The following is a 24,250-nucleotide window of genomic DNA, read 5'->3' as shown; positions in this document are numbered from 1 at the left end:
GACTGATCTAATCCAACAATCAAACTAACCCAGTGACTGATCTAACCCAACAATCAAACTCACCCAGTGACTGATCTAATCCAACAATCAAACTAACCCAGTGACTGATCTAACCCAACAACGAAACTAACCCAGTGACTGATCTAATCCAACAATCAAACTAACCCAGTGACTGATCTAATCCAACAATCAAACTAACCCAGTGACTGATCTAACCCAACAATCAAACTAACCCAGTGACTGATCTAATCCAACAATCAAACTGACCCAGTGACTGATCTAATCCAACAATCAAACTCACCCAGTGACTGATCTAACCCAACAATCAAACTAACCCAGTGACTGATCTAACCCAACAATCAAACTAACCCAGTGACTGATCTAACCCAACAATCAAACTAACCCAGTGACTGATCTAATCCAACAATCAAACTAACCCAGTAACTGATCTAATCCAACAATCAAACTGACCCAGTGACTGATCTAATCCAACAATCAAACTAAACCAGTGACTGATCTAATCCAACAATCAAACTAACCCAGTGACTGATCTAACCCAACAATCAAACTAACCCAGTGACTGATCTAACCCAACAATCAAATTCACCCAGTGACTTATCTAATCCAACAATCAAACTAACCCAGTGACTGATCTAACCCAACAATCAAACTGACCCAGTGACTGATCTAATCCAACAATCAAACTCACCCAGTGACTGATCTAATCCAACAATCAAACTAACCCAGTGACTGATCTAACCCAACAATCAAACTCACCCAGTGACTGATCTAATCCAACAATCAAACTAACCCAGTGACTGATCTAACCCAACAACGAAACTAACCCAGTGACTGATCTAATCCAACAATCAAACTAACCCAGTGACTGATCTAATCCAACAATCAAACTAACCCAGTGACTGATCTAACCCAACAATCAAACTAACCCAGTGACTGATCTAATCCAACAATCAAACTGACCCAGTGACTGATCTAATCCAACAATCAAACTCACCCAGTGACTGATCTAACCCAACAATCAAACTAACCCAGTGACTGATCTAACCCAACAATCAAACTAACCCAGTGACTGATCTAACCCAACAATCAAACTAACCCAGTGACTGATCTAATCCAACAATCAAACTAACCCAGTGACTGATCTAACCCAACAATCAAACTAACCCAGTGACTGATCTAATCCAACAATCAAACTCACCCAGTGACTGATCTAATCCAACAATCAAACTAACCCAGTGACTGATCTAACCCAACAATCAAACTAACCCAGTGACTGATCTAACCCAACAATCAAACTGACCCAGTGACTGATATAATCCAACAATCAAACTCACCCAGTGACTGATCTAATCCAACAACGAAACTAACCCAGTGACTGATCTAACCCAACAACGAAACTAACCCAGTGACTGATCTAACCCAACAATCAAACTCACCCAGTGACTGATCTAATCCAACAATCAAACTCACCCAGTGACTGATCTAACCCAACAATCAAACTCACCCAGTGACTGATCTAACCCAACAATCAAACTAACCCAGTGACTGATCTAATCCAACAATCAAACTAACCCAGTGACTGATCTAACCCAACAATCAAACTAACCCAGTGACTGATCTAACCCAACAATCAAACTAACCCAGTGACTGATCTAACCCAACAATCAAACTCACCCAGTGACTGATCTAACCAATCAAACGAACCCAGTGACTGATCTAACCCAACAATTAAACTAACCCAGTGACTGATCTAATCCAACAATCAAACTGACCCAGTGACTGATCTAATCCAACAATCAAACTAACCCAGTGACTGATCTAACCCAACAATCAAACTGACCCAGTGACTGATCTAACCCAACAATCAAACTGACCCAGTGACTGATCTAATCCAACAATCAAACTGGCCCAGTGACTGATCTAATCCAACAATCAAACTAACCCAGTGACTGATCTAATCCAACAATCAAACTGACCCAGTGACTGATCTAATCCAACAATCAAACTCACCCAGTGACTGATCTAACCCAACAATCAAACTGACCCAGTGACTGATCTAATCCAACAATCAAACTAACCCAGTGACTGATCTAACCCAACAATCAAAACTAACCCAGTGACTGATCTAATCCAACAATCAAACTAACCCAGTGACTGATCTAATCCAACAATCAAACTAACCCAGTGACTGATCTAATCCAACAATCAAACTAACCCAGTGACTGATCTAACCCAACAATCAAACTCACCCAGTGACTGATCTAACCCAACAATCAAACTAACCCAGTGACTGATCTAATCCAACAATCAAACTAACCCAGTGACTGATCTAACCCAACAATCAAACTCACCCAGTGACTGATCTAACCCAACAATCAAACTAACCCAGTGACTGATCTAACCCAACAATCAAACTCACCCAGTGACTGATCTAACCCAACAATCAAACTCACCCAGTGACTGATCTAACCCAACAATCAAACTAACCCAGTGACTGATCTAACCCAACAATCAAACTAACCCAGTGACTCATCTAACCCAACAATCAAACTAACCCAGTGACTGATCTAATCCAACAATCAAACTCACCCAGTGACTGATCTAACCAATCAAACTCACCCAGTGACTGATCTAATCCAACAATCAAACTAACCCAGTGACTGATCTAATCCAACAATCAAACTAACCCAGTGACTGATCTAACCCAACAACGAAACTAACCCAGTGACTGATCTAACCCAACAACGAAACTCACCCAGTGACTGATCTAACCCAACAATCAAACTCACCCAGTGACTGATCTAATCCAACAATCAAACGAACCCAGTGACTGATCTAACCCAACAATCAAACTAACCCAGTGACTGATCTAATCCAACAATCAAACTAACCCAGTGACTCATCTAACCCAACAATCAAACTAACCCAGTGATTGATCTAACCCAACAATCAAACTAACCCAGTGACTGATCTAACACAACAATCAAACTCACCCAGTGACTGATCTAACCCAACAATCAAACTAACCCAGTGACTGATCTAACCCAACAATCAAACTCACCCAGTGACTGATCTAACCCAACAATCAAACAAACCCAGTGACTGATCTAACCAATCAAACTAACCCAGTGACTGATCTAATCCAACAATCAAACTAACCCTGTGACTGATCTAACCCAACAATCAAACAAAACCAGTGACTGATCTAACCCAACAATCAAACTAACCCAGTGACTGATCTAATCCAACAATCAAACTAACCCAGTGACTGATCTCATCCAACAATCAAACTAACCCAGTGACTGATCTAACCCAACAATCAAACTAACCCAGTGACTGATCTAATCCAACAATCAAACTCACCCAGTGACTGATCTAATCCAACAATCAAACTAACCCAGTGACTGATCTAATCCAACAATCAAACTAACCCAGTGACTGATCTAACCCAACAATCATACAAAACCAGTGACTGATCTAACCCAACAATCAAACTAACCCAGTGACTGATCTAATCCAACAATCAAACTAACCCAGTGACTGATCTAATCCAACAATCAAACTAACCCAGTGACTGATCTAACCCAACAATCAAACTAACCCAGTGACTGATCTAATCCAACAATCAAACTAACCCAGTTACTGATCTAACCCAACAATCAAACTAACCCAGTGACTGATCTAACCCAACAATCAAACTAACCCAGTGACTGATCTAATCCAACAATCAAACTAACCCAGTGACTGATCTAACCCAACAATCAAACTAACCCAGTGACTGATCTAACCCAACGATCAAACTAAACGGGTAACTGATTTAATCCAAAAATTAACTAACTAACTAATGTAAACAAACAACAAAAACTAATCTCACCAAATAAATAACCGACTAACCGACCTGAACATTCTAATTGAAGAGCTACTACAACCGGCTTTGACCGGGGAAGTGAATCTAGGCCGGTGACTAGATTTACCAGATTACTAGTGTCGGTTGGTAACTGGTGTGACCAGATCACTGATGTAATCTGGTCGCTATTCTAACTAGAGCACTAATCTAAGCAGCTGACTGTGGTAACGGTCGGAGGGGATAAGAGAACAAACCTCTTTGAAAGCAAATTCCAGCTCCCGTACACCAACCATGTGAGCAGTCTCCCGGAGCAACTTGGGGGCCATTAATTCCACAAAGTCCTCGAGATCCACACGACCCCCAACTAACAAAACAAACAACAACTAGGTTAACTCTTTATCTAACCCCCTGGACCTGCCCTGGGAGTGTTTGATGGGACAGTGTAGAGGGAGCTTTACTCTGTATCTAAACCCCTGTACCTGCCCTGGGAGTGTTTGATGGGACAGTGTAGAGGGAGCTTTACTCTGTATCTAACCCCCTGTACCTGCCCTGGGAGTGTTTGATGGGACAGTGTAGAGGGAGCTTTACTCTGTATCAACCCCCTGTACCTGCCCTGGGAGTGTTTGATGGGACAGTGTAGAGGGAGCTTTACTCTGTATCTAACCCCCTGTACCTGCCCTGGGAGTGTTTGATGGGACAGTGTAGAGGGAGCTTTACTCTGTATCTAACCCCCTGTACCTGCCCTGGGAGTGTTTGATGGGACAGTGTAGAGGGAGCTTTACTCTGTATCTAACCCCGTGGTGTACCTGACCTGGGAGTGTTTGATGGGACAGTGTAGAGGGAGCTTTACTCTGTATCTAACCCCGTGCTGTACCTGACCTGGGAGTGTTTGATGGGACAGTGTAGATGGAGCTTTACTCTGTATCTAACCCCCTGTACCTGCCCTGGGAGTGTTTGATGGGACAGTGTCGAGTGAGCTTTACTCTGTATCTAACCCCCTGTACCTGCCCTGGGAGTGTATGATGGGACAGTGTAGAGGGAGCTTTACTCTGTATCTAACCCCCTGTACCTGCCCTGGGAGTGTTTGATGGGACAGTGTAGAGGGAGCTTTACTCTGTATCTAACCCCGTGCTGTACCTGCCCTGGGAGTGTTTGATGGGACAGTGTAGAGGGAGCTTTACTCTGTATCTAACCCCCTGTACCTGCCCTGGGAGTGTTTGATGGGACAGTGTAGAGGGAGCTTTACTCTGTATCTAACCCCCTGTCCCTGCCCTGGGAGTGTTTGATGGGACAGTGTAGAGGGAGCTTTATTCTGTATCTAACCCCCTGTACCTGCGCTGGGAGTGTTTGATGGGACAGTATAGAGAGAGCTTTACTCTGCATCTAACCCCGTGCTGTACCTGCCCTGGGAGTGTTTGATGGGACAGGTTGGAGGTATACATACGTCTCATTTTAATCTGTTGGTTCACCTCCAACAGCTCCATTTCAGTTGGCATGTATCCCATCGTCCTCATACACTCGCCAAGGTCCTTGTAGCTGATGTAACCGTCCTGATCTGTGTCGAACTCATGAAAGGCTTCGGAGATCTCTGTATCACGACACAAAAAATAAATCGTTGGGGGAAGGGGCCAGGGGGGACCTTAGTTAGACGACTCCTCACACCCTCCCTCCCCGGGAAAGGAGGCTTCACAGAGCAAGACGCCCAATAAACAGCGTAGCTGACCGAGTGACACCCTCCTGAAACAGCGTCCTTGTACAGTAGGTATCTCACCCCCAGCACCCAGCTCATGGTCTACAGGGCTGTAGTAATACCCGCCCTCCTGTATAGCTCAGATACATGGACCATGTACAGTAGGTATCTCACCCCCAGCACCCAGCTCATGGTCTACAGGGCTGTAGTAATACCCGCCCTCCTGTATGGCTCAGATACATGGACCATGTACAGTAGGTATCTCACCCCCAGCACCCAGCTCATGGTCTACAGGGCTGTAGTAATACACACCCTCCTGTATGGCTCAGATACATGGACCATGTACAGTAGGTATCTCACCCCCAGCACCCAGCTCATGGTCTACAGGGCTGTAGTAATACCCACCCTGCTGTATAGCTCAGATACATGGACCATGTACAGTAGGTATCTCACCCCCAGCACCCAGCTCATGGTCTACAGGACTGTAGTAATACCCACCCTCCTGTATAGCTCAGATACATGGACCGTGTACAGTAGGTATCTCACCCCCAGCACCCAGCTCATGGTCTACAGGGTTGTCGTAATACCCACCCTCCTGTACAGCTCAGATACATGGACCGTGTACAGTAGGTATCTCACCCCCAGCACCCAGCTCATGGTCTACAGGGTTGTAGTAATACCCACCCTCCTGTATAGCTCAGATACATGGACCATGTACAGGAGGTATCTCACCCCCAGCTCATGGTCTACAGGGCTGTAGTAATACCCACCCTCCTGTATAGCTCAGATACATGGACCATGTACAGTAGGTACCTCACCCCCAGCTCATGGTCTACAGGGCTGTAGTAATACCCACCCTCCTGTATAGCTCAGATACATGGACCATGTACAGTAGGTATCTCACCCCCAGCACCCAGCTCATGGTCTACAGGGCTGTAGTAATACCCACCTCCTGTATAGCTCAGAGACATGGACCATGTACAGTAGGTATCTCACCCCCAGCACCCAGCTCATGGTCTACAGGGCTGTAGTAATACCCACCCTCCTGTATAGCTCAGATACATGGACCATGTACAGTAGGTATCTCACCCCCACCACCCAGCTCATAGTCTACAGGGCTGTAGTAATACCCACCCTCCTGTATAGCTCAGATACATGGACCGTGTACAGTAGGTACCTCACCCCCAGCACCCAGCTCATGGTCTACAGGGCTGTAGTAATACCCACCCTCCTGTATAGCTCAGATACATGAACCATGTACAGTAGGTATCTCACCCCCAGCACCCAGCTCATGGTCTACAGGACTGTAGTAATACCCACCCTCCTGTATAGCTCAGATACATGGACCGTGTACAGTAGGTATCTCACCCTCAGCACCCAGCTCATGGTCTACAGGGTTGTCGTAATACCCACCCTCCTGTATAGCTCAGATACATGGACCGTGTACAGGAGGTACCTCACCCCCAGCACCCAACTCATGGTCTACAGGGTTGTAGTAATACTCAGCTCCTGTATAGCTCAGATACACGGACCATGTACAGTAGGTATCTCACCCCCAGCACCCAGCTCATGGTCTACAGGATTGTAGTAATACCCACCCTCCTGTATAGCTCAGATACATGGACCATGTACAGGAGGTATCTCACCCCCAGCACCCAGCTCATGGTCTACAGGGCTGTAGTAATACCCACCCTCCTGTATAGCTCAGATACATGGACCATGTACAGTAGGTATCTCACCCCCAGCACCCAGCTCATGGTCTACAGGGCTGTAGTAATACCCACCCTCCTGTATAGCTCAGATACATGGACCATGTACAGTAGGTATCTCACCCCCAGCACCCAGCTCATGGTCTACAGGGCTGTAGTAATATCCACCCTCCTTTATAGCTCAGAGACATGGATCATGTACAGTAGGTATCTCACCCCCAGCACCCAGCTCATGGTCTACAGGGCTGTAGTAATACCCACCCTCCTGTATGGCTCAGAGACATGGACCATGTACAGTAGGTACCTCACCCCCAGCACCCAGCTCATGGTCTACAGGGCTGTAGTAATATCCACCCTCCTTTATAGCTCAGAGACATGGATCATGTACAGTAGGTATCTCACCCCCAGCACACAGCTCATGGTCTACAGGGCTGTAGTAATACCCACCCTCCTGTATAGCTCAGAGACATGGACCATGTACAGTAGGTATCTCACCCCCAGCACCCAGCTCATGGTCTACAGGGCTGTAGTAATACCCACCCTCCTGTATAGCTCAGATACATGGACAATGTACAGTAGGTATCTCACCCCCAGCACCCAGCTCATGGTCTACAGGGCTGTAGTAATACCCACCCTCCTGTATAGCTCAGATACATGGACCATGTACAGTAGGTATCTCACCCCCAGCACCCAGCTCATGGTCTACAGGACTGTAGTAATACCCACCCTCCTGTATAGCTCAGATACATGGACCATGTACAGTAGGTATCTCACCCCCAGCACCCAGCTCATGGTCTACAGGGCTGTAGTAATACCCACCCTCCTGTATAGCTCAGATACATGGACCATGTACAGTAGGTATCTCACCCCCAGCACCCAGCTCATGGTCTACAGGGCTGTAGTAATATCCACCCTCCTGTATAGCTCAGATACATGGACCATGTACAGTAGGTACCTCACCTCCAGCACCCAGCTCATGGTCTACAGGGCTGTAGTAATACCCACCCTCCTGTATAGCTCAGATACATGGACCATGTACAGTAGGTATCTCACCCCCAGCACCCAGCTCATGGTCTACAGGGCTGTAGTAATACCCACCTCCTGTATAGCTCAGATACATGGACCATGTACAGTAGGTACCTCACCACCAGCTCATGGTCCACAGGGCTGTAGTAATACCCACCCTCCTGTATAGCTCAGATACATGGACCATGTACAGTAGGTATCTCACCCCCAGCACCCAGCTCATGGTCTACAGGGCTGTAGTAATACCCACCCTCCTGTGTAGCTCAGATACATGGACCATGTACAGTAGGTATCTCACCCCCAGCAGCCAGCTCATGGTCTACAGGGCTGTAGTAATATCCACCTCCTGTATAGCTCAGATACATGGACCATGTACAGTAGGTACCTCACCCCCAGCTCATGGTCTACAGGGCTGTAGTAATACCCACCCTCCTGTATAGCTCAGATACATGGACCATGTACAGCAGGTATCTCACCCCCAGCACCCAGCTCATGGTCTACAGGGTTGTAGTAATACCCACCCTCCTGTATAGCTCAGATACATGGACCGTGTACAGTAGGTACCTCACCCCCAGCACCCAGCTCATGGTCTACAGGGCTGTAGTAATACCCACCTCCTGTATAGCTCAGATACATGGACCATGTACAGTATGTATCTCACCCCCAGCACCCAGCTCATGGTCTACAGGACTGTAGTAATACCCACCCTCCTGTATAGTTCAGATACATGGACCATGTACAGTAGGTACCTCACCCCCAGCACCCAGCTCATTGTCTGCAGGGCTGTAGTGATACTCACCCTCCTGTTTCGCTCAGATACATGGACCATGTACAGTAGGTACCTCACCCCCAGCACCCAGCTCATGGTCTACAGGACTGGAGTAATACCCACCCTCCTGTATAGCTCAGATACATGGACCATGTACAGTAGGTATCTCACCCCCAGCACCCAGCTCATGGTCTACAGGGCTGTAGTGATACCCACCCTCCTGTATAGCTCAGAGACATGGACCATGTACAGTAGACACCTCAAGTCGCTGGAGAAATACCACCAACGCTGTCTCCGCAAGATCCTACAAATCCCCCGGGAGGACAGACGCACCAACGTTAGCGTCCTCGATCAGGCCCAACATCCCCAGCATCGAAGCACTGACCACACTCGACCAGCTCCGCTGGGCAGGGCCACATTGTTCACATGTCCCCAGACACGAGACTCCCCAAAGCAAGCGCTCTACTCGGAACTCCTTCACGGGCAAACGGGCCAAAGGTGGGCAGAGGGAACGTTACAAGGGACCCACCCTCAAAGACCTCCCTGATATAAAGTGCAACATCCCCACCGACACCTGGGAGCCCCATTGCCCAAAGACCAGTCCGCCCGGAGTGGAGGGAGTGCATCCGGGAGGGCGCTGAGCACCTCGAGTCTCGTCGCCGAGAGCGTGCAGAGACCAAGCGCAGGCAGCGGAAGGAGCATGCGGCAAACCAGTCCCACCCTCCCCTTCCCTCAACCACTGTCTGTCTGTCCCACCCTCCCCTTCCCTCAACGTCTATCTGTCCCACCCTCCCCTTCCCTCAACGTCTATCTGTCCCACCCTCCCCTTCCCTCAACGTCTATGTGCCCCACCCTCCCCTTCCCTCAACGTCTATCTGTCCCACCCTCCCCTTCCCTCAACGTCTGTCTGTCCCACCCTCCCCTTCCCTCAACGTCTATCTGTCCCACCCTCCCCTTCCCTCAACGTCTATCTGTCCCACCCTCCCCTTCCCTCAACGTCTGTCTGTCCCACCCTCCCCTTCCCTCAACGTCTATCTGTCCCACCCTCCCCTTCCCTCAACGTCTGTCTGTCCCACCCTCCCCTTCCCTCAACGTCTATCTGTCCCACCCTCCCCTTCCCTCAACGTCTGTCTGTCCCACCCACCTCTTCCCTCAACGTCTGTCTGTCCCACCCTCACCTTCCCTCAACGTCTATCTGTCCCTCCCTCCCCTTCCCTCAACGTCTATCTGTCCCACCCTCCCCTTCCCTCAACGTCTATCTGTCCCACCCTCCCCTTCCCTCAACGTCTATCTGTCCCTCCCTCCCCTTCCCTCAACGTCTATCTGTCCCTCCCTCCCCTTCCCTCAACCACTGTCTGTCCCCCCTGTGACAGGGACTGTGGTTCCTGTATTGGGCTGTTCAGTCACCTGAGGACTCGTGTGAAGAGTCAACTCTGAGGGACTGTCTATGATGATGCTGGGGCTGGGTCCCTGATGGAGGGGCTCCCTCTTTACACGGGGTCTGTGCTTGAGGCTGTTTTCCGTGACGCTGGGAGATCTCGGGGAGCTCTGTGGGGTGACTGTGTGTGGTCTGCACGTACCTTCCATTTCCTCCAAGGCCAATTCCCGTTCCTGTGGGTCACAAGACAGAGTGCTTCAGTTATCCAGTTCGCAAAATGTGCCAACGCAGTTATTCCCCACCATCGCTGTCTCAGCCCTCACCCACACACAGCCCCTCCCCCTGCCCCCACACTCGACCCTTCCCCACCCCCCACACACTCCCCCTCCCCACACACGACCCTTCCTCACCCCCACCTAACATCGGTGGCAGCTCTGGTCTCTGTTCAATGTTCCACACCACAGCGAGGGAGGTGGCACCTGAGGGTCTTCAGTCATGTCGAGATACTTCGTGAAACTGGGATAGGTCAGCTCATGTCACAAATCGTCTCCCCCTCTCTGTAACCCCCTCCAGCCGCTACACCCTCCCTATCTCTGTAACCCCCTCCAGCCCCTACACCCTCCCTATCTCTGTAACCCCCTCCAGTCCCTACACCCTCCCTATCTCTGTAACCTCCTCCAGACCCTACACTCCTCCCTATCTCTGTAACCCCCTGCAGTCCCTACACCCCTCCCTATCTCTGTAACCTCCTCCAGCCGCTACACCCTCCCTATCTCTGTAACCCCCTCCAGCCCCTACACCCTCCCTATCTCTGTAACCCCCTCCAGTCCCTACACCCTCCCTATCTCTGTAACCTCCTCCAGACCCTACACTCCTCCCTATCTCTTGTAACCTCCTGCAGTCCCTACACCCCTCCCTATCTCTGTAACCCCCTCCAGCCCCGACACCCCTCCCTATCTCTGTAACCTCCTCCAGCCCCGACACCCCTCCCTATCTCTGTAACCCCCTCCAGCCCCTACACCCCTCCCTATCTCTGTAACCTCCTCCAGCCCCTACAGCGATCCCTATCTCTGTAACCCCCTCCAGCCCCTACACCCCTCCCTATCTCTGTAACCCCTCCAGCCCCTACACCCCTCCCTATCCCTGTAACCTCCTCCAGCCCCTACACCCCTCCCCATCTCTGTAACCTCCTCCAGCCCCTACACCCTCCCTATCTCTGTAACCTCCTCCAGCCCCTACACCCTCACTATCTCTGTAACCTCCTCCAGCCCCAACACCCTCACTATCTCTGTAACCTCCTCCAGCCCCTACACCCTCCCTATCTCTGTAACCCCCTCCAGCCCCTACACCCCTCCCTATCTCTGTAACCTCCTCCAGCCCCGACACCCCTAACTATCTCTGTAACCTCCTCCAGCCCCTACACCCCTCCCTATCTCTGTAACCTCCTCCAGCCTCGACACCCCTCCCTATCTCTGTAACCCCCTCCAACCCCGACACACCTCCCTATCTCTGTAACCCCCTCCAGCCCCGACACCCCTCCTTATCTCTGTAACCCCCTCCAGCCCCTACACCCCTCCCTCTCTCTGTAACCTCCTCCAGCCCCTGCACCCCTCCCTATCTCTGTAACCTCCTCCAGCCCCTGCACCCCTCCCTATCTCTGTAACCTCCTCCAGCCCCTACACCCCTCCCCATCTCTGTAACCTCCTCCAGCCCCTACACCCCTCCCTATCTCTGTAACCTCCTCCAGCCTCTACACCCCTCCCTATCTCTGGAACCCCCTCCAGTCCCTACACCCCTCCCTATCTCTGTAACCTCCTCCAGCCCCTACACCCCTCCCTATCTCTGTAACCCCCTCCAGCTCCTGCACCCCTCCCTATCTCTGTAACCTCCTCCAGCCCCTACACCTCTCCCTATCTCTGTAACCCCCTCCAGCCCCTACACCCCTCCCTATCTCTGTAACCTCCTCCAGCCCCTACACGCCTCCCTATCTCTGTAACCTCCTCCAGCCCCTACAGCGATCCCTATCTCTGTAACCCCCTCCAGCCCCTACACCCCTCCCTATCTCTGTAACCCCTCCAGCCCCTGCACCCCTCCCTATCTCTGTAACCCCCTCCAGCCCCTACACCCCCTCAGTATCTCTGTCACCTCCTCCAGCCCCTACACCCCTCCCTATCTCTGTAACCTCCTCCAGCCCCTACACACCTCCCTATCTCTGTAACCTCCTCCAGCCCCTACACCCCTCCCTATCTCTGTAACCTTCTCCAGCCCCTACACCCCTCCCTATCTCTGTAACCTCCTCCAGCCCCTACACCCCTCCCTATCTCTGTAACCCCCTCCAGCCTCTACACCCCTCCCTATCTGTGTAACCTCCTCCTGCCCCTACACCCCTCCCTATCTCTGTAACCTTCTCCAGCCCCTACACCCCTCCCTATCTCTGTAACCCCCTCCAGCCCCTACACACCTCCCTATCTCTGTAACCTCCTCCAGCCCCTACACCCCTCCCTATCTCTGTAACCTTCTCCAGCCCCTACACCCCTCCCTATCTCTGTAACCTCCTCCAGCCCCTACATCTCTCACCATCTCTATAACCCCCACCAGCCCCGACACCCCTCCCTATCTCTGTAACCTCCTCCAGCCCCTACACACCTCCCTATCTCTGTAACCTCCTCCAGCCCCTACACCCTCCCTATCTCTGTAACCTCCTCCAGCCCCTACACCCCTCCCTATCTCTGTAACCCCCTCCAGCCCCTACACCCCTCCCTATCTCTGTAACCTCCTCCAGCCCCTACACCCCTCCCTATCTCTGTAACCCCCTCCAGCACCTACAACCCTCCCTATCTCTGTAACCCCCTCCAGCCCCTACACCCCCACCAGCCCCTACACCCTCCCTATCTCTGTAACCTCCTCCAGTCCCTACACCCATCCCTATCTCTGTAACCTCCTCCAGCCCCTACACTCCTCCCTATCTCTGTAACCTCCTGCAGTCCCCACACCCCTCCCTATCTCTGTAACCTCCTCCAGCCCCTACACCCCTCCCTATCTCTGTAACCTCTTCCAGCCCCTACACCCTCCCTATCTCTGTAACCCCCTCCAGTCCCTACACCCTCCCTATTTCTGTAACCTCCTCCAGCCCCTACACTCCTCCCTATCTCTGTAACCTCCTGCAGTCCCTACACCCCTCCCTATCTCTGTAACCCCCTCCAGCCCCTACACCCCTCCCTATCTCTGTAACCTCCTCCAGCCCCTACACCCCTCCCTATCTCTGTAACCTCTTCCAGCCCCTACACCCTCCCTATCTCTGTAACCTCCTCCAGCCCCTACACCCTCCCTATCTCTGTAACCTCCTCCAGCCCCGACACCCCTCCCTATCTCTGTAACCCCCTCCAGCCCCTACACCCCTCCCTATCTCTGTAACCCCCTCCAGCCCCTACACCCCTCCCTATCTCTGTAACCCCCTCCAGCCCCTACACCTCTCCCTATCTCTGTAACCTCCTCCAGCCCCGGCACCCCTCCCTATCTCTGTAACCCCCTCCAGCCCCTACACCCCTCCCTATCTCTGTAACCCCCTCCAGCCCCTACACCCCTCCCCCTCTCTGTAACCCCCTCCAGCCCCTGCACCCCTCCCTATCTCTGTAACCTCCTCCAGCCCCTACACCCTCCCTATCTCTGTAACCCCCTCCAGCCCCTACACCCCTCCCTATCTCTGTAACCCCCTCCAGCCCCTACATCCCTCCCTATCTCTGTAACCTCCTCCAGCCCCTACACCCCTCCCTATCTCTGTAACCCCCTCCAGCCCCTACACCCCTCCCTATCTCTGTAACCACCTCCAGCCCCTACACCCCTCCCTAACTCTGTAACCTCCTCCAGCCCCTACACCCACTCCCTATCTCTGTAACCTCCTCCAGCCCCTACACCTTCCCTATCTCTGTAACCTCCTCCAGCCCCTACACCCCTCCCTATCTCTGTAACCCCCTCCAGCCCCTACACCCCTCCCTATCTCTGTAACCCCCTCCAGCCCTACACCCCTCCCTATCCCTGTAACCTCCTCCAGCCCCTACACCCCTCCCTATCTCTGTAACCTCCTCCAGCCCCTACACCCTCCCTATCTCTGTAACCCCCTCCAGCCCCTACACCCTCCCTATCTCTGTAACCTCCTCCAGCCCCTACACCCTCCCTATCTCTGTAACCTCCTCCAGCCCCTACACCCTCCCTATCTCTGTAACCCCCTCCAGCCCCTACACCCCTCCCTATCTCTGTAACCTCCTCCAGCCCCTACACCCCTAACTATCTCTGTAACCTCCTCCAGCCCCTACACCCCTCCCTATCTCTGTAACCTCCTCCAGCCTCTACACCCCTCCCTATCTCTGTAACCCCCTCCAGCCCCGACACACCTCCCTATCTCTGTAACCCCCTCCAGCCCCGACATCCCTCCCTATCTCTGTAACCCCCTCCAGCCCCTACACCCCTCCCTCTCTCTGTAACCTCCTCCAGCCCCTACACCCCTCCCTATCTCTGTAACCTCCTCCAGCCCCTACACCCCTCCCTATCTCTGTAACCCCCTCCAGCTCCTGCAACCCTCCCTATCTCTGTAACCTCCTCCAGCCCCTACACCTCTCCCTATCTCTGTAACCCCCTCCAGCCCCTACACCCCTCCCTATCTCTGTAACCTCCTCCAGCCCCTACACGCCTCCCTATCTCTGTAACCTCCTCCAGCCCCTACACCGATCCCTATCTCTGTAACCCCCTCCAGCCCCTACACCCCTCCCTATCTCTGTAACCCCTCCAGCCCCTGCACCCCTCCCTATCTCTGTAACCCCCTCCAGCCCCTACACCCCTTCAGTATCTCTGTCACCTCCTCCAGCCCCTACACCCATCCCTATCTCTGTAACCTCCTCCAGCCCCTACACACCTCCCTATCTCTGTAACCTCCTCCAGCCCCTACACCCCTCCCTATCTCTGTAACCTCCTCCAGACCCGACACCCCTCCCTATCTCTGTAACCCCCTCCAGCCCCTATACCCCTCCCTATCTCTGTAACCTCCTCCAGCCCCTACACCCTCCCTATCTCTGTAACCTCCTCCAGACACGACACCCCTCCCCATCTCTGTAACCTCCTCCAGCTCCTACACCCCTCCCCATCTCTGTAACCCCCTCCAGCCCCTACACACCCCCCTATCTCTGTAACCTTCTCCTGCCCCTACACCCCTCCCTATCTCTGTAACCCCCTCCAGCCCCTACACCCTCCCTATCTCTGTAACCTCCTCCTGCCCCTACACCCCTCCCTATCTCTGTAACCTCCTCCAGCTCCTACACCCCTCCCCATCTCTATAACCCCCTCCAGCCCCTACACCCCTCCCTATCTCTGTAACCTCCTCCAGCCCCGACACCCCTCCCTATCTCTGTAACCTCCTCCAGTCCCTACACCCCTCCCTATCTCTGTAACCCCCTCCAGCCCCTACACCCCTCCCTATCTCTGTAAATTCCTCCAGCCCCTGCACCACTCCCTATCTCTATAACCCCCTCCAGCCCCTACACCCCTCCCTATCTCTGTAACCTCCTCCAGCCCCTACACCACTCCCTATCTCTGTAACCTCCTCCAGCCCCGACACACCTCCCTATCTCTGTAACCTCCTCCAGCCCCTACATCTCTCACCATCTCTATAACCCCCACCAGCCTCGACACCCCTCACTATCTATGTAACCTCCTCCAGCCCCTACACCCCTCCCTATCTCTGTAACCTCCTCCAGCCCCAACACCCTCCCTATCTCTGTAACCTCCTCCAGCCCCTACACCCCTCCCTATTTCTGTAACCCCCTCCAGCCCCTACACCCCTCCCTATCTCTGTAACCTCCTCCAGCCCCTACACCCCTCCCTATCTCTGTAACCCCCTCCAGCACCTACACCCCTCCCTATCTCTGTAACCCCCTCCAGCCCCTACACCCCCTCCAGCCCCTACACCCTCCCTATCTCTGTAACCCCCTCCAGCCCCTACACCCTCCCTATCTCTGTAACCCCCTCCAGTCCCTACACCCATCCCTATCTCTGTAACCTCCTCCAGCCCCTACACTCCTCCCTATCTCTGTAACCCCCTCCAGCCCCTACACCCCTCCCTATCTCTGTAACCTCCTCCAGTCCCTACACCCCTCCCTATCTCTGTAACCTCTTCCAGCCCCTAAACCCTCCCTATCTCTGTAACCCCCTCCAGTCCCTACACCCTCCCTATCTCTGTAACCTCCTCCAGCCCCTACACTCCTCCCTATCTCTGTAACCTCCTGCAGTCCCTACACCCCTCCCTATCTCTGTAACCCCCTCCAGCCCCTACACCCCTCCCTATCTCTGTAACCTCCTCCAGCCCCTACACCCCTCCCTATCTCTGTAACCTCTTCCAGCCCCTACACCCTCCCTATCTCTGTAACCTCCTCCAGCCCCTACACCCTCCCTATCTCTGTAACCTCCTCCAGCCCCGACACCCCTCCCTATCTCTGTAACCCCCTCCAGCCCCTACACCCCTCCCTATCTCTGTAACCCCCTCCAGCCCCGACACCCCTCCCTATCTCTGTAACCTCCTCCAGCCCCTACACCCCTCCCTATCTCTGTAACCTCCTCCAGCCCCTACACCCCTCCCCCTCTCTGTAACCCCCTCCAGCCCCTGCACCCCTCCCTATCTCTGTAACCTCCTCCAGCCCCTACACCCCTCCCTATCTCTGTAACCACCTCCAGCCCCTACAGCCCTCCCTAACTCTGTAACCTCCTCCAGCCCCTATACCCCTAACTATCTCTGTAACCTCCTCCAGCCCCTACACCCCTCCCTATCTCTGTAACCACCTCCAGCCCCTACACCCCTCCCTATCTCTGTAACCTCCTCCAGCCTCTACACCCCTCCCTATCTCTGTAACCCCCTCCAGCCCCGACACACCTCCCTATCTCTGTAACCCCCTCCAGCCCCGACACCCCTCCCTATCTCTGTAACCTCCTCCAGCCCCTACACCGATCCCTATCTCTGTAACCCCCTCCAGCCCCTGCACCCTTCCCTATCTCTGTAACCCCCTCCAGCCCCTACACCCCTCCCTATCTCTGTAACCTCCTCCAGCCCCGACACCCTCCCTATCTCTGTAACCCCCTCCAGCCCCTACACCCCTCCCTATCTCTGTAACCTCCTCCAGCCCCGACACCCTCCCTATCTCTGTAACCTCCTCCAGCTCCGACACCCCTCCCCATCTCTATGACCCCCTCCAGCCCCTACACCCCTCCCTATCTCTGTAACCTCCTCCAGCCCCGACACCCCTCCCTATCTCTGTAACCTCCTCCAGTCCCTACACCCCTCCCTATCTCTGTAACCCCATCCAGCCCCTACACCCCTCCCTATCTCTGTAACTTCCTCCAGCCCCTGCACCACTCCCTATCTCTATAACCCCCTCCAGCCCCTACACCCCTCCCTATCTCTGTAACTTCCTCCAGCCCCTACACCCCTCCCTATCTCTGTAACCTCCTCCAGCCCCGACACCCCTCCCTATCTCTGTAACCTCCTCCAACCCCTACATCTCTCCCCATCTCTATAACCCCCTCCAGCCCCGACACCCCTCCCTATCTCTGTAACCTCCTCCAGCCTCTACACCCCTCCCTATCTCTGTAACCTCCTCCAGCCCCTACACCCTCCCTATCTCTGTAACCTCCTCCAGCCCCTACACCCCTCCCTATCTCTGTAACCCCCTCCAGCCCCTACACCCCTCCCTATCTCTGTAAGCTCCTCCAGCCCCTACACCCCTCCCTATCTCTGTAACCCCCTCCAGCACCTACACCCCTCCCTATCTCTGTAACCCCCTCCAGCCCCTACACCCCCTCCAGCCCCTACACCCTCCCTATCTCTGTAACCTCCTCCAGTCCCTACACCCATCCCTATCTCTGTAACCTCCTCCAGCCCCTACACTCCTCCCTATCTCTGTAACCTCCTCCAGCCCCTACACCCCTCCCTATCTCTGTAACCTCTTCCAGCCCCTACACCCTCCCTATCTCTGTAACCCCCTCCAGTCCCTACACCCTCCCTAGCTCTGTAACCTCCTCCAGCCCCTACACTCCTCCCTATCTCTGTAACCTCCTGCAGTCCCTACACCCCTCCCTATCTCTGTAACCCCCTCCAGCCCCTACACCCCTCCCTATCTCTGTAACCTCCTCCAGCCCCTACACCCCTCCCTATCTCTGTAACCTCTTCCAGCCCCTACACCCTCCCTATCTCTGTAACCCCCTACAGTCCCTACACCCTCCCTATCTCTGTAACCTCCTCCAGCCCCTACACCCCTCCCTATCTCTGTAACCACCTCCAGAGCTGCACCCCTCCCTATCTCTGTAACCTCCTCCAGCCCCTACACCCCTCCCTATCTCTGTAACTCCCTACAGCCCCAACACCCCTCCCTATCTCTGTAACCTCCTCCAGACCCTACACCCCTCCCTATCTCTGTAACCCGCTCCAGCCTCTACACCCTCCCTATCTCTGTAACCCCCTCCAGCCCCTACACACCTCCCTATCTCTGTAACCCCTTCCAGCCCCTACACCCCTCCCTATCTCTGTAACCTCCTCCTGTCCCTACACACCTCCCTATCTCAGTAACCTGCTCCAGCCCCTACACCCCTCCCTATCTCTGTAACCTCCAGCCCCTCGACAACTCCCTATCTCTATAACCTGCTCCAGCCCCTACACCTCTCCCTATCTCTGTAACCTCCTCCAGCCCCAACACCTCTCCCTATCTCTGTAACCTGCTCCAGCCCCCACACCCCTCCCTATCTCTGTAACCTCCTCCAGCACCTACACCCCTCCCTATCTCTGTAACCTCTTCCAGCCCCTAGACACCTCCCTATCTCTTAACTCCCTACAGCCCCAACACACCTCCCTATCTCTGTAACCTCCTCCAGCCCCTACACCCCTCCCTATCTCTGTAACCCGCTCCAGCCTCTACACCCTCCCTATCTCTGTAACCCCCTCCAGCCCCTACACACCTCCCTATCTCTGTAACCCCCTCCAGCCCCTACACCCCTCCCTATCTCTATAACCTCCTCCAGCCACTACACCCTCCCTATCTCTGTAACCTCTTCCAGCCCCTACACCCCTCCCTATCTCTGTAACCTCCTCCAGCCCCTACACCACTCCCTAACTCTGTAACCTCCTCCAGCCCCTACACCCCTCCCTATCCCTGTAAGCACCTCCAGAGCTGCACCCCTCCCTAACTCTGTAACCTCCTCCAGCCCATACACCCCTCCCTATCTCTGTAACCTCCTCCAGCCCCTACACACCTCCCTATCTCTGTAACTTGCTCCAGCCCCTACACCTCTCCCTATCTCTGTAACCTCCTCCAGTCCTTACACCCCTCCCTATCTCTGTAACCTCCAGCCCCTAGACACCTCCCTATCTCTATAACCTGCTCCAGCCCCTACACCTCTCCCTATCTCTGTAACCTCCTCCAGCCCCAACACCTCTCCCTATCTCTGTAACCTGCTCCAGCCCCCACACCCCTCCCTATCTCTGTAACCTCCTCCAGCCCCCACACCCCTCCCTATCTCTGTAACCTCCTCCAGCACCTACACCCCTCCCTATCTCTGTAACCTCTTCCAGCCCCTAGACACCTCCCTATCTCTTAACTCCCTACAGCCCCAACACCCCTCCCTATCTCTGTAACCTCCTCCAGCCCCTACACCCCTCCCTATCTCTGTAACCCGCTCCAGCCTCTACACCCTCCCTATCTCTGTAACCCCCTCCAGCCCCTACACACCTCCCTATCTCTGTAACCCCCTCCAGCCCCTACACCCCTCCCTATCTCTATAACCTCCTCCAGCCACTACACCCTCCCTATCTCTGTAACCTCTTCCAGCCCCTACACCCCTCCCTATCTCTGTAACCTCATCCAGCCCCTACACCACTCCCTAACTCTGTAACCTCCTCCAGCCCCGACACCCCTCCCTATCCCTGTAAGCACCTCCAGAGCTGCACCCCTCCCTAACTCTGTAACCTCCTCCAGCCCCTACACACCTCCCTATCTCTGTAACCTCCTCCAGCCCCTACACACCTCCCTATCTCAGTAATCCCCTCCAGCCCCTACACCCTCCCTATCTCTGTAACCTCCTCCAGCCCCTACACACCTCCCTATCTCTGTAACCCCCTACAGCCCCTACATCCCTCCCTATATCTGTAACCCCCTCCAGCCCCTCCACCCCTCCCTATCTCTGTAACTCCCTCCAGCCCCTACACCCCTCCCTATCTCTGTAACTCCCTCCAGCCCCTACACCCCTCCCTATCTCTGTAACCTCCTCCAGCCCCTACACACCTCCCTATCTCTGTAACCTCCTCCAGCCCCTACACCCTCCCTATCTCTGTAAGCTCCTCCAGTCCCTACACACCTCCCTATCTCTGTAACCTCCAGCCCCAAGACACCTCCCTATCTCTATAACCTGCTCCAGCCCCTACACCCCTCCCTATCTCTGTAACCTGCTCTAGCCCCTACACCCCTCCCTATCTCTGTAACCTATTCCAGCACCTACACCCCTCCCTATCTCTGTAACCTCCTCCAGCCCCTACACCGCTCCCTATCTCTGTAACTCCCTACAGCCCCTACACCCCTCCCTATCTCTGTAACCTCTTCCAGCCCCTAGACACCTCCCTATCTCTGTAACATCCTCCAGCCCCTAGACACCTCACTATCTCTGTAAACCCCTCCAGCCCGTACACCCCTCCCTATCTCTGTAACCTCCTCCAGTCCCTACACCCCTCCCCCTCTCTGTAACCTCCACCAGCCCCTACACCCTCCCTATCTCAGTAACCTCCTCCAGCCCCTATACCCTCCCTATCTCTGTAACCTCTTCCAGTCCCTACACCCTTCCTATCTCTGAAACCTCCTCCAGCCCCGACACCCCTCACTATCTCTGTAACCTCCTCCAGCCCCTACACCCCTCCCGATCTCTGTAACCTCCTCCAGCCCCTACACCCTCCCTATCTCTGAAACCTCCTCCAGCCCCTACACCCCTCCCTATCTCTTTAACCTCCTCCAGCCCCAACACACCTCCCTATCTCTGTAACCTCCTCCAGCCCCTACACCCCTCCCTCTATCTGTAATCTCCTCCAGCCCATACACCCCTCCCTATCTCTGTAACCTCCTCCAGCCCCTACACACCTCCCTATCTCTGTAACCTCCTTCAGCCCCTACACATCTCCCTATCTCTGTAACCCCCTCCAGCCCCTACACCACTCCCTATCTCTATAACCTCCTCCAGCCACTACACCCTCCCTATCTCTGTAACCTCCTCCAGCCCCTACACCCCTCCCTATCTCTGTAACCTCCTCCAGCCCCTACACACCTCCCTATCTCTGTAACCTCCTCCAGCCCCTACACCCCTCCCTATCTCTGTAACCTCCTCCAGCCCCTACACCCCTGCCTATCTCTGTAACCACCTCCAGAGCTGCACCCCTCCCTATCTCTGTAACCCCCTCCAGCCCCTACACCACGCCCTATCTCTGTAACCTCCTCCAGCCCCTACACCCCTCTCCCCCTCTCTATAACCTCCTCCAGCCCCTACACCCTCCCTATCTCTGTAACCTCCTCCAGTCCCTACAGCCCTCCCTATCTCTGTAAACTCCTCCAGCCCCTACACCCCTCCCTATCTCTGTAACCTCCTCCAGTCCCTACACCCCTCCCTATCTCTGTAACCTCCTCCAGCCTCTACACCCTCCCTATCTCTGTAACCTCCTCCAGCCCCTACACCCATCCCTATCTCTGTAACCTCCTCCAGTCCCTACACCCCTCCCTATCTCTGTAACCTCCAGCCCCTACACTCCTCCCTATCTCTGAAACCTCCTCCAGTCCCTACACCATTCCCTATCTCTGTAACCCCCTCCAGCCCCTACACCCCTCCCTATCTCTGTAACCTCCTCCAGCCCCTACACCCCTCCCTATCTCTGCAACCACCTCCAGCGCTGCACCCCTCCCTATCTCTGCAACCTCCTCCAGTCCCTACACCACTCCCTATCTCTGTAACCTCCTCCAGCCCCTACACCCCTCCCTATCTCTGTAACCCCCTCCAGCCGCTACACACCTCCCTATCTCTGTAACCTCCTCCAGCCCCAACACCCCTCCGTATCTCTGTAACTCCCTACAGCCCCTACACCCCTCCCTATCTCTGTAACCTCCTCCAGCCCCTACACCCCTCCCTAACTCTGTAACCTCCTCCAGCCCCTACACCCATCCCTATCCCTGTAAGCACCTCCAGACCTGCACCCCTCCCTAACTCTGTAACCTCTTCCAGCCCCTACACCCCTCCCTAACTCTGTAACCTCCTCAAGCCCCTACACCCCTCCGTATCTCTGGAACTCCCTCCAGCCCCTACACCCCTCCCTATCTCTGTAAGCTCCTCCAGCCCCTACACCCCTCCCTATCTCTGTAACCTCCTCCAGCCCCTACACACCTCCCTATCTCAGTAATCACCTCCAGCCCCCACACCCTCCCTATCTCTGTAACCCCCTACAGCCCCTACATCCCTCCCTATCTCTGTAACCTCCTCCAGCCCCTACACCCCTCCCTATCTCTGTAACCCCCTCCAGCCCCGACACCCCTCCCTATCTCTGTAACCCCCTCCAGCCCCTACATCCCTCCCTATCTCTGTAACCTCCTCCAGCCCCTTCACCCCTCCCTATCTCTGTAACCCCCTCCAGCCCCTGCACCCCTCCCTATCCCTGTAACCACCTCCAGCCCCTACACCCCTCCCTATCTCTGTAACCTCCTCCAGCCCCTACACCCCTCCCTATCTCTGTAACCCCCTCCAGCCCCTACACCCCTCCCTATCTCTGTAACCCCCTCCAGCCCCTACACCCCTCCCTATCTCTGTAACCTCCTCCAGCCCCTACACCCCTCCCTATCTCTGTATCCCCCTCCAGCCCCTACACCACTCCCTATCACTGTAACCTCCTCCAGCCCCTCCACCCCTCCCTATCTCTGTAACCTCCTCCAGCCCCTGCACACCTCCCTATCTCTGTAACCTCCTCTAGCCCCTACACCCCTCCCTATCTCTGTAACCTCCTCCAGCCCCTACACACCTCCCTATCTCTGTAACCTCCTCCAGCCCCTACACCCCTCCCTATCTCTGTAACCTGCTCCAGCCCCTACACCTCTCCCTATCTCTGTAACCTGCTCCAGCCCCTACACCTCTCCCTATCTCTGTAACCTCCTCCAGCACCTACACCCCTCCCTATCTCTGTAACCTCTTCCAGCCCCTAGACACCTCCCTATCTCAGTAACCTCCTCCAGCCCCGACACCCCTCCCTATCTCTGTAACCTCCTCCAGCCCCTACACACCTCCCTATCTCTGTAACCTGCTCCAGCCCCTACACCCTCCCTATCTCTGTGACATCCTCCAGCCCCTCGAGACCTCACTATCTCTGTAAACCCCTCCGGCCCCTACACCCCTCCCTATCTCTGTAACCTCCTCCAGCCCCTACACCGCTCCCTATCTCAGTAACCCCCTCCAGCCCCTACACCCCTCCCTATCTCTGTAACACCCTCCAGTCCCTACACCCTCCCTATCTCTGTAATCTCCTCCAGCCCCTAAACCCCTCCCTATCTCTGTAACCCCCTCCAGCCCCTACACACCTCCCTATCTCTGTAACCTCCTCCAGTCCGTACAGCCCTCCCTATCTCTGTAACCACCTCCAGCCCCTACACCCCTCCCTATCTCTGTAACCTCCTCCAGCCCGTATACCCCTCCCTATCTCTGTAACCTCCTCCAGTCCCTACACCCCTCCCCCTCTCTGTAACCTCCTCCAGCCCCTACACCC

At 54.3% G+C, this 24,250-nt stretch overlaps 1 protein-coding gene across 1 annotated transcript in view; it reads right to left on the bottom strand.

Moving 5' to 3' along the window:
- Window positions 1–4,122: 4,122 nt before the first annotated feature.
- LOC139256807 (calcium-binding protein 4-like) overlaps window positions 4,123–24,250 on the bottom strand; it is a gene marked incomplete at its 3' end in the record, with an annotated part of 152,118 nt that continues 131,990 nt past the window's right edge. The window contains exons 2-4 of the mRNA XM_070874315.1: window positions 10,643–10,673; window positions 5,313–5,456; window positions 4,123–4,232 (exon numbers count right to left, since the gene is read on the bottom strand). Of these exons, the coding sequence (XP_070730416.1) occupies window positions 4,123–4,232; window positions 5,313–5,456; window positions 10,643–10,673 (285 nt within the window). The remainder of the gene's footprint in view (window positions 4,233–5,312; window positions 5,457–10,642; window positions 10,674–24,250) is intronic.

The sequence above is a fragment of the Pristiophorus japonicus genome, unplaced genomic scaffold (genome assembly GCF_044704955.1).
Source record: "Pristiophorus japonicus isolate sPriJap1 unplaced genomic scaffold, sPriJap1.hap1 HAP1_SCAFFOLD_775, whole genome shotgun sequence".
Classification (NCBI taxonomy): Eukaryota; Metazoa; Chordata; class Chondrichthyes; family Pristiophoridae; genus Pristiophorus; species Pristiophorus japonicus.
The sequence above is the reverse complement of the archived record's forward strand: the minus strand, read 5'-3'. Positions and strand labels throughout refer to the sequence as shown.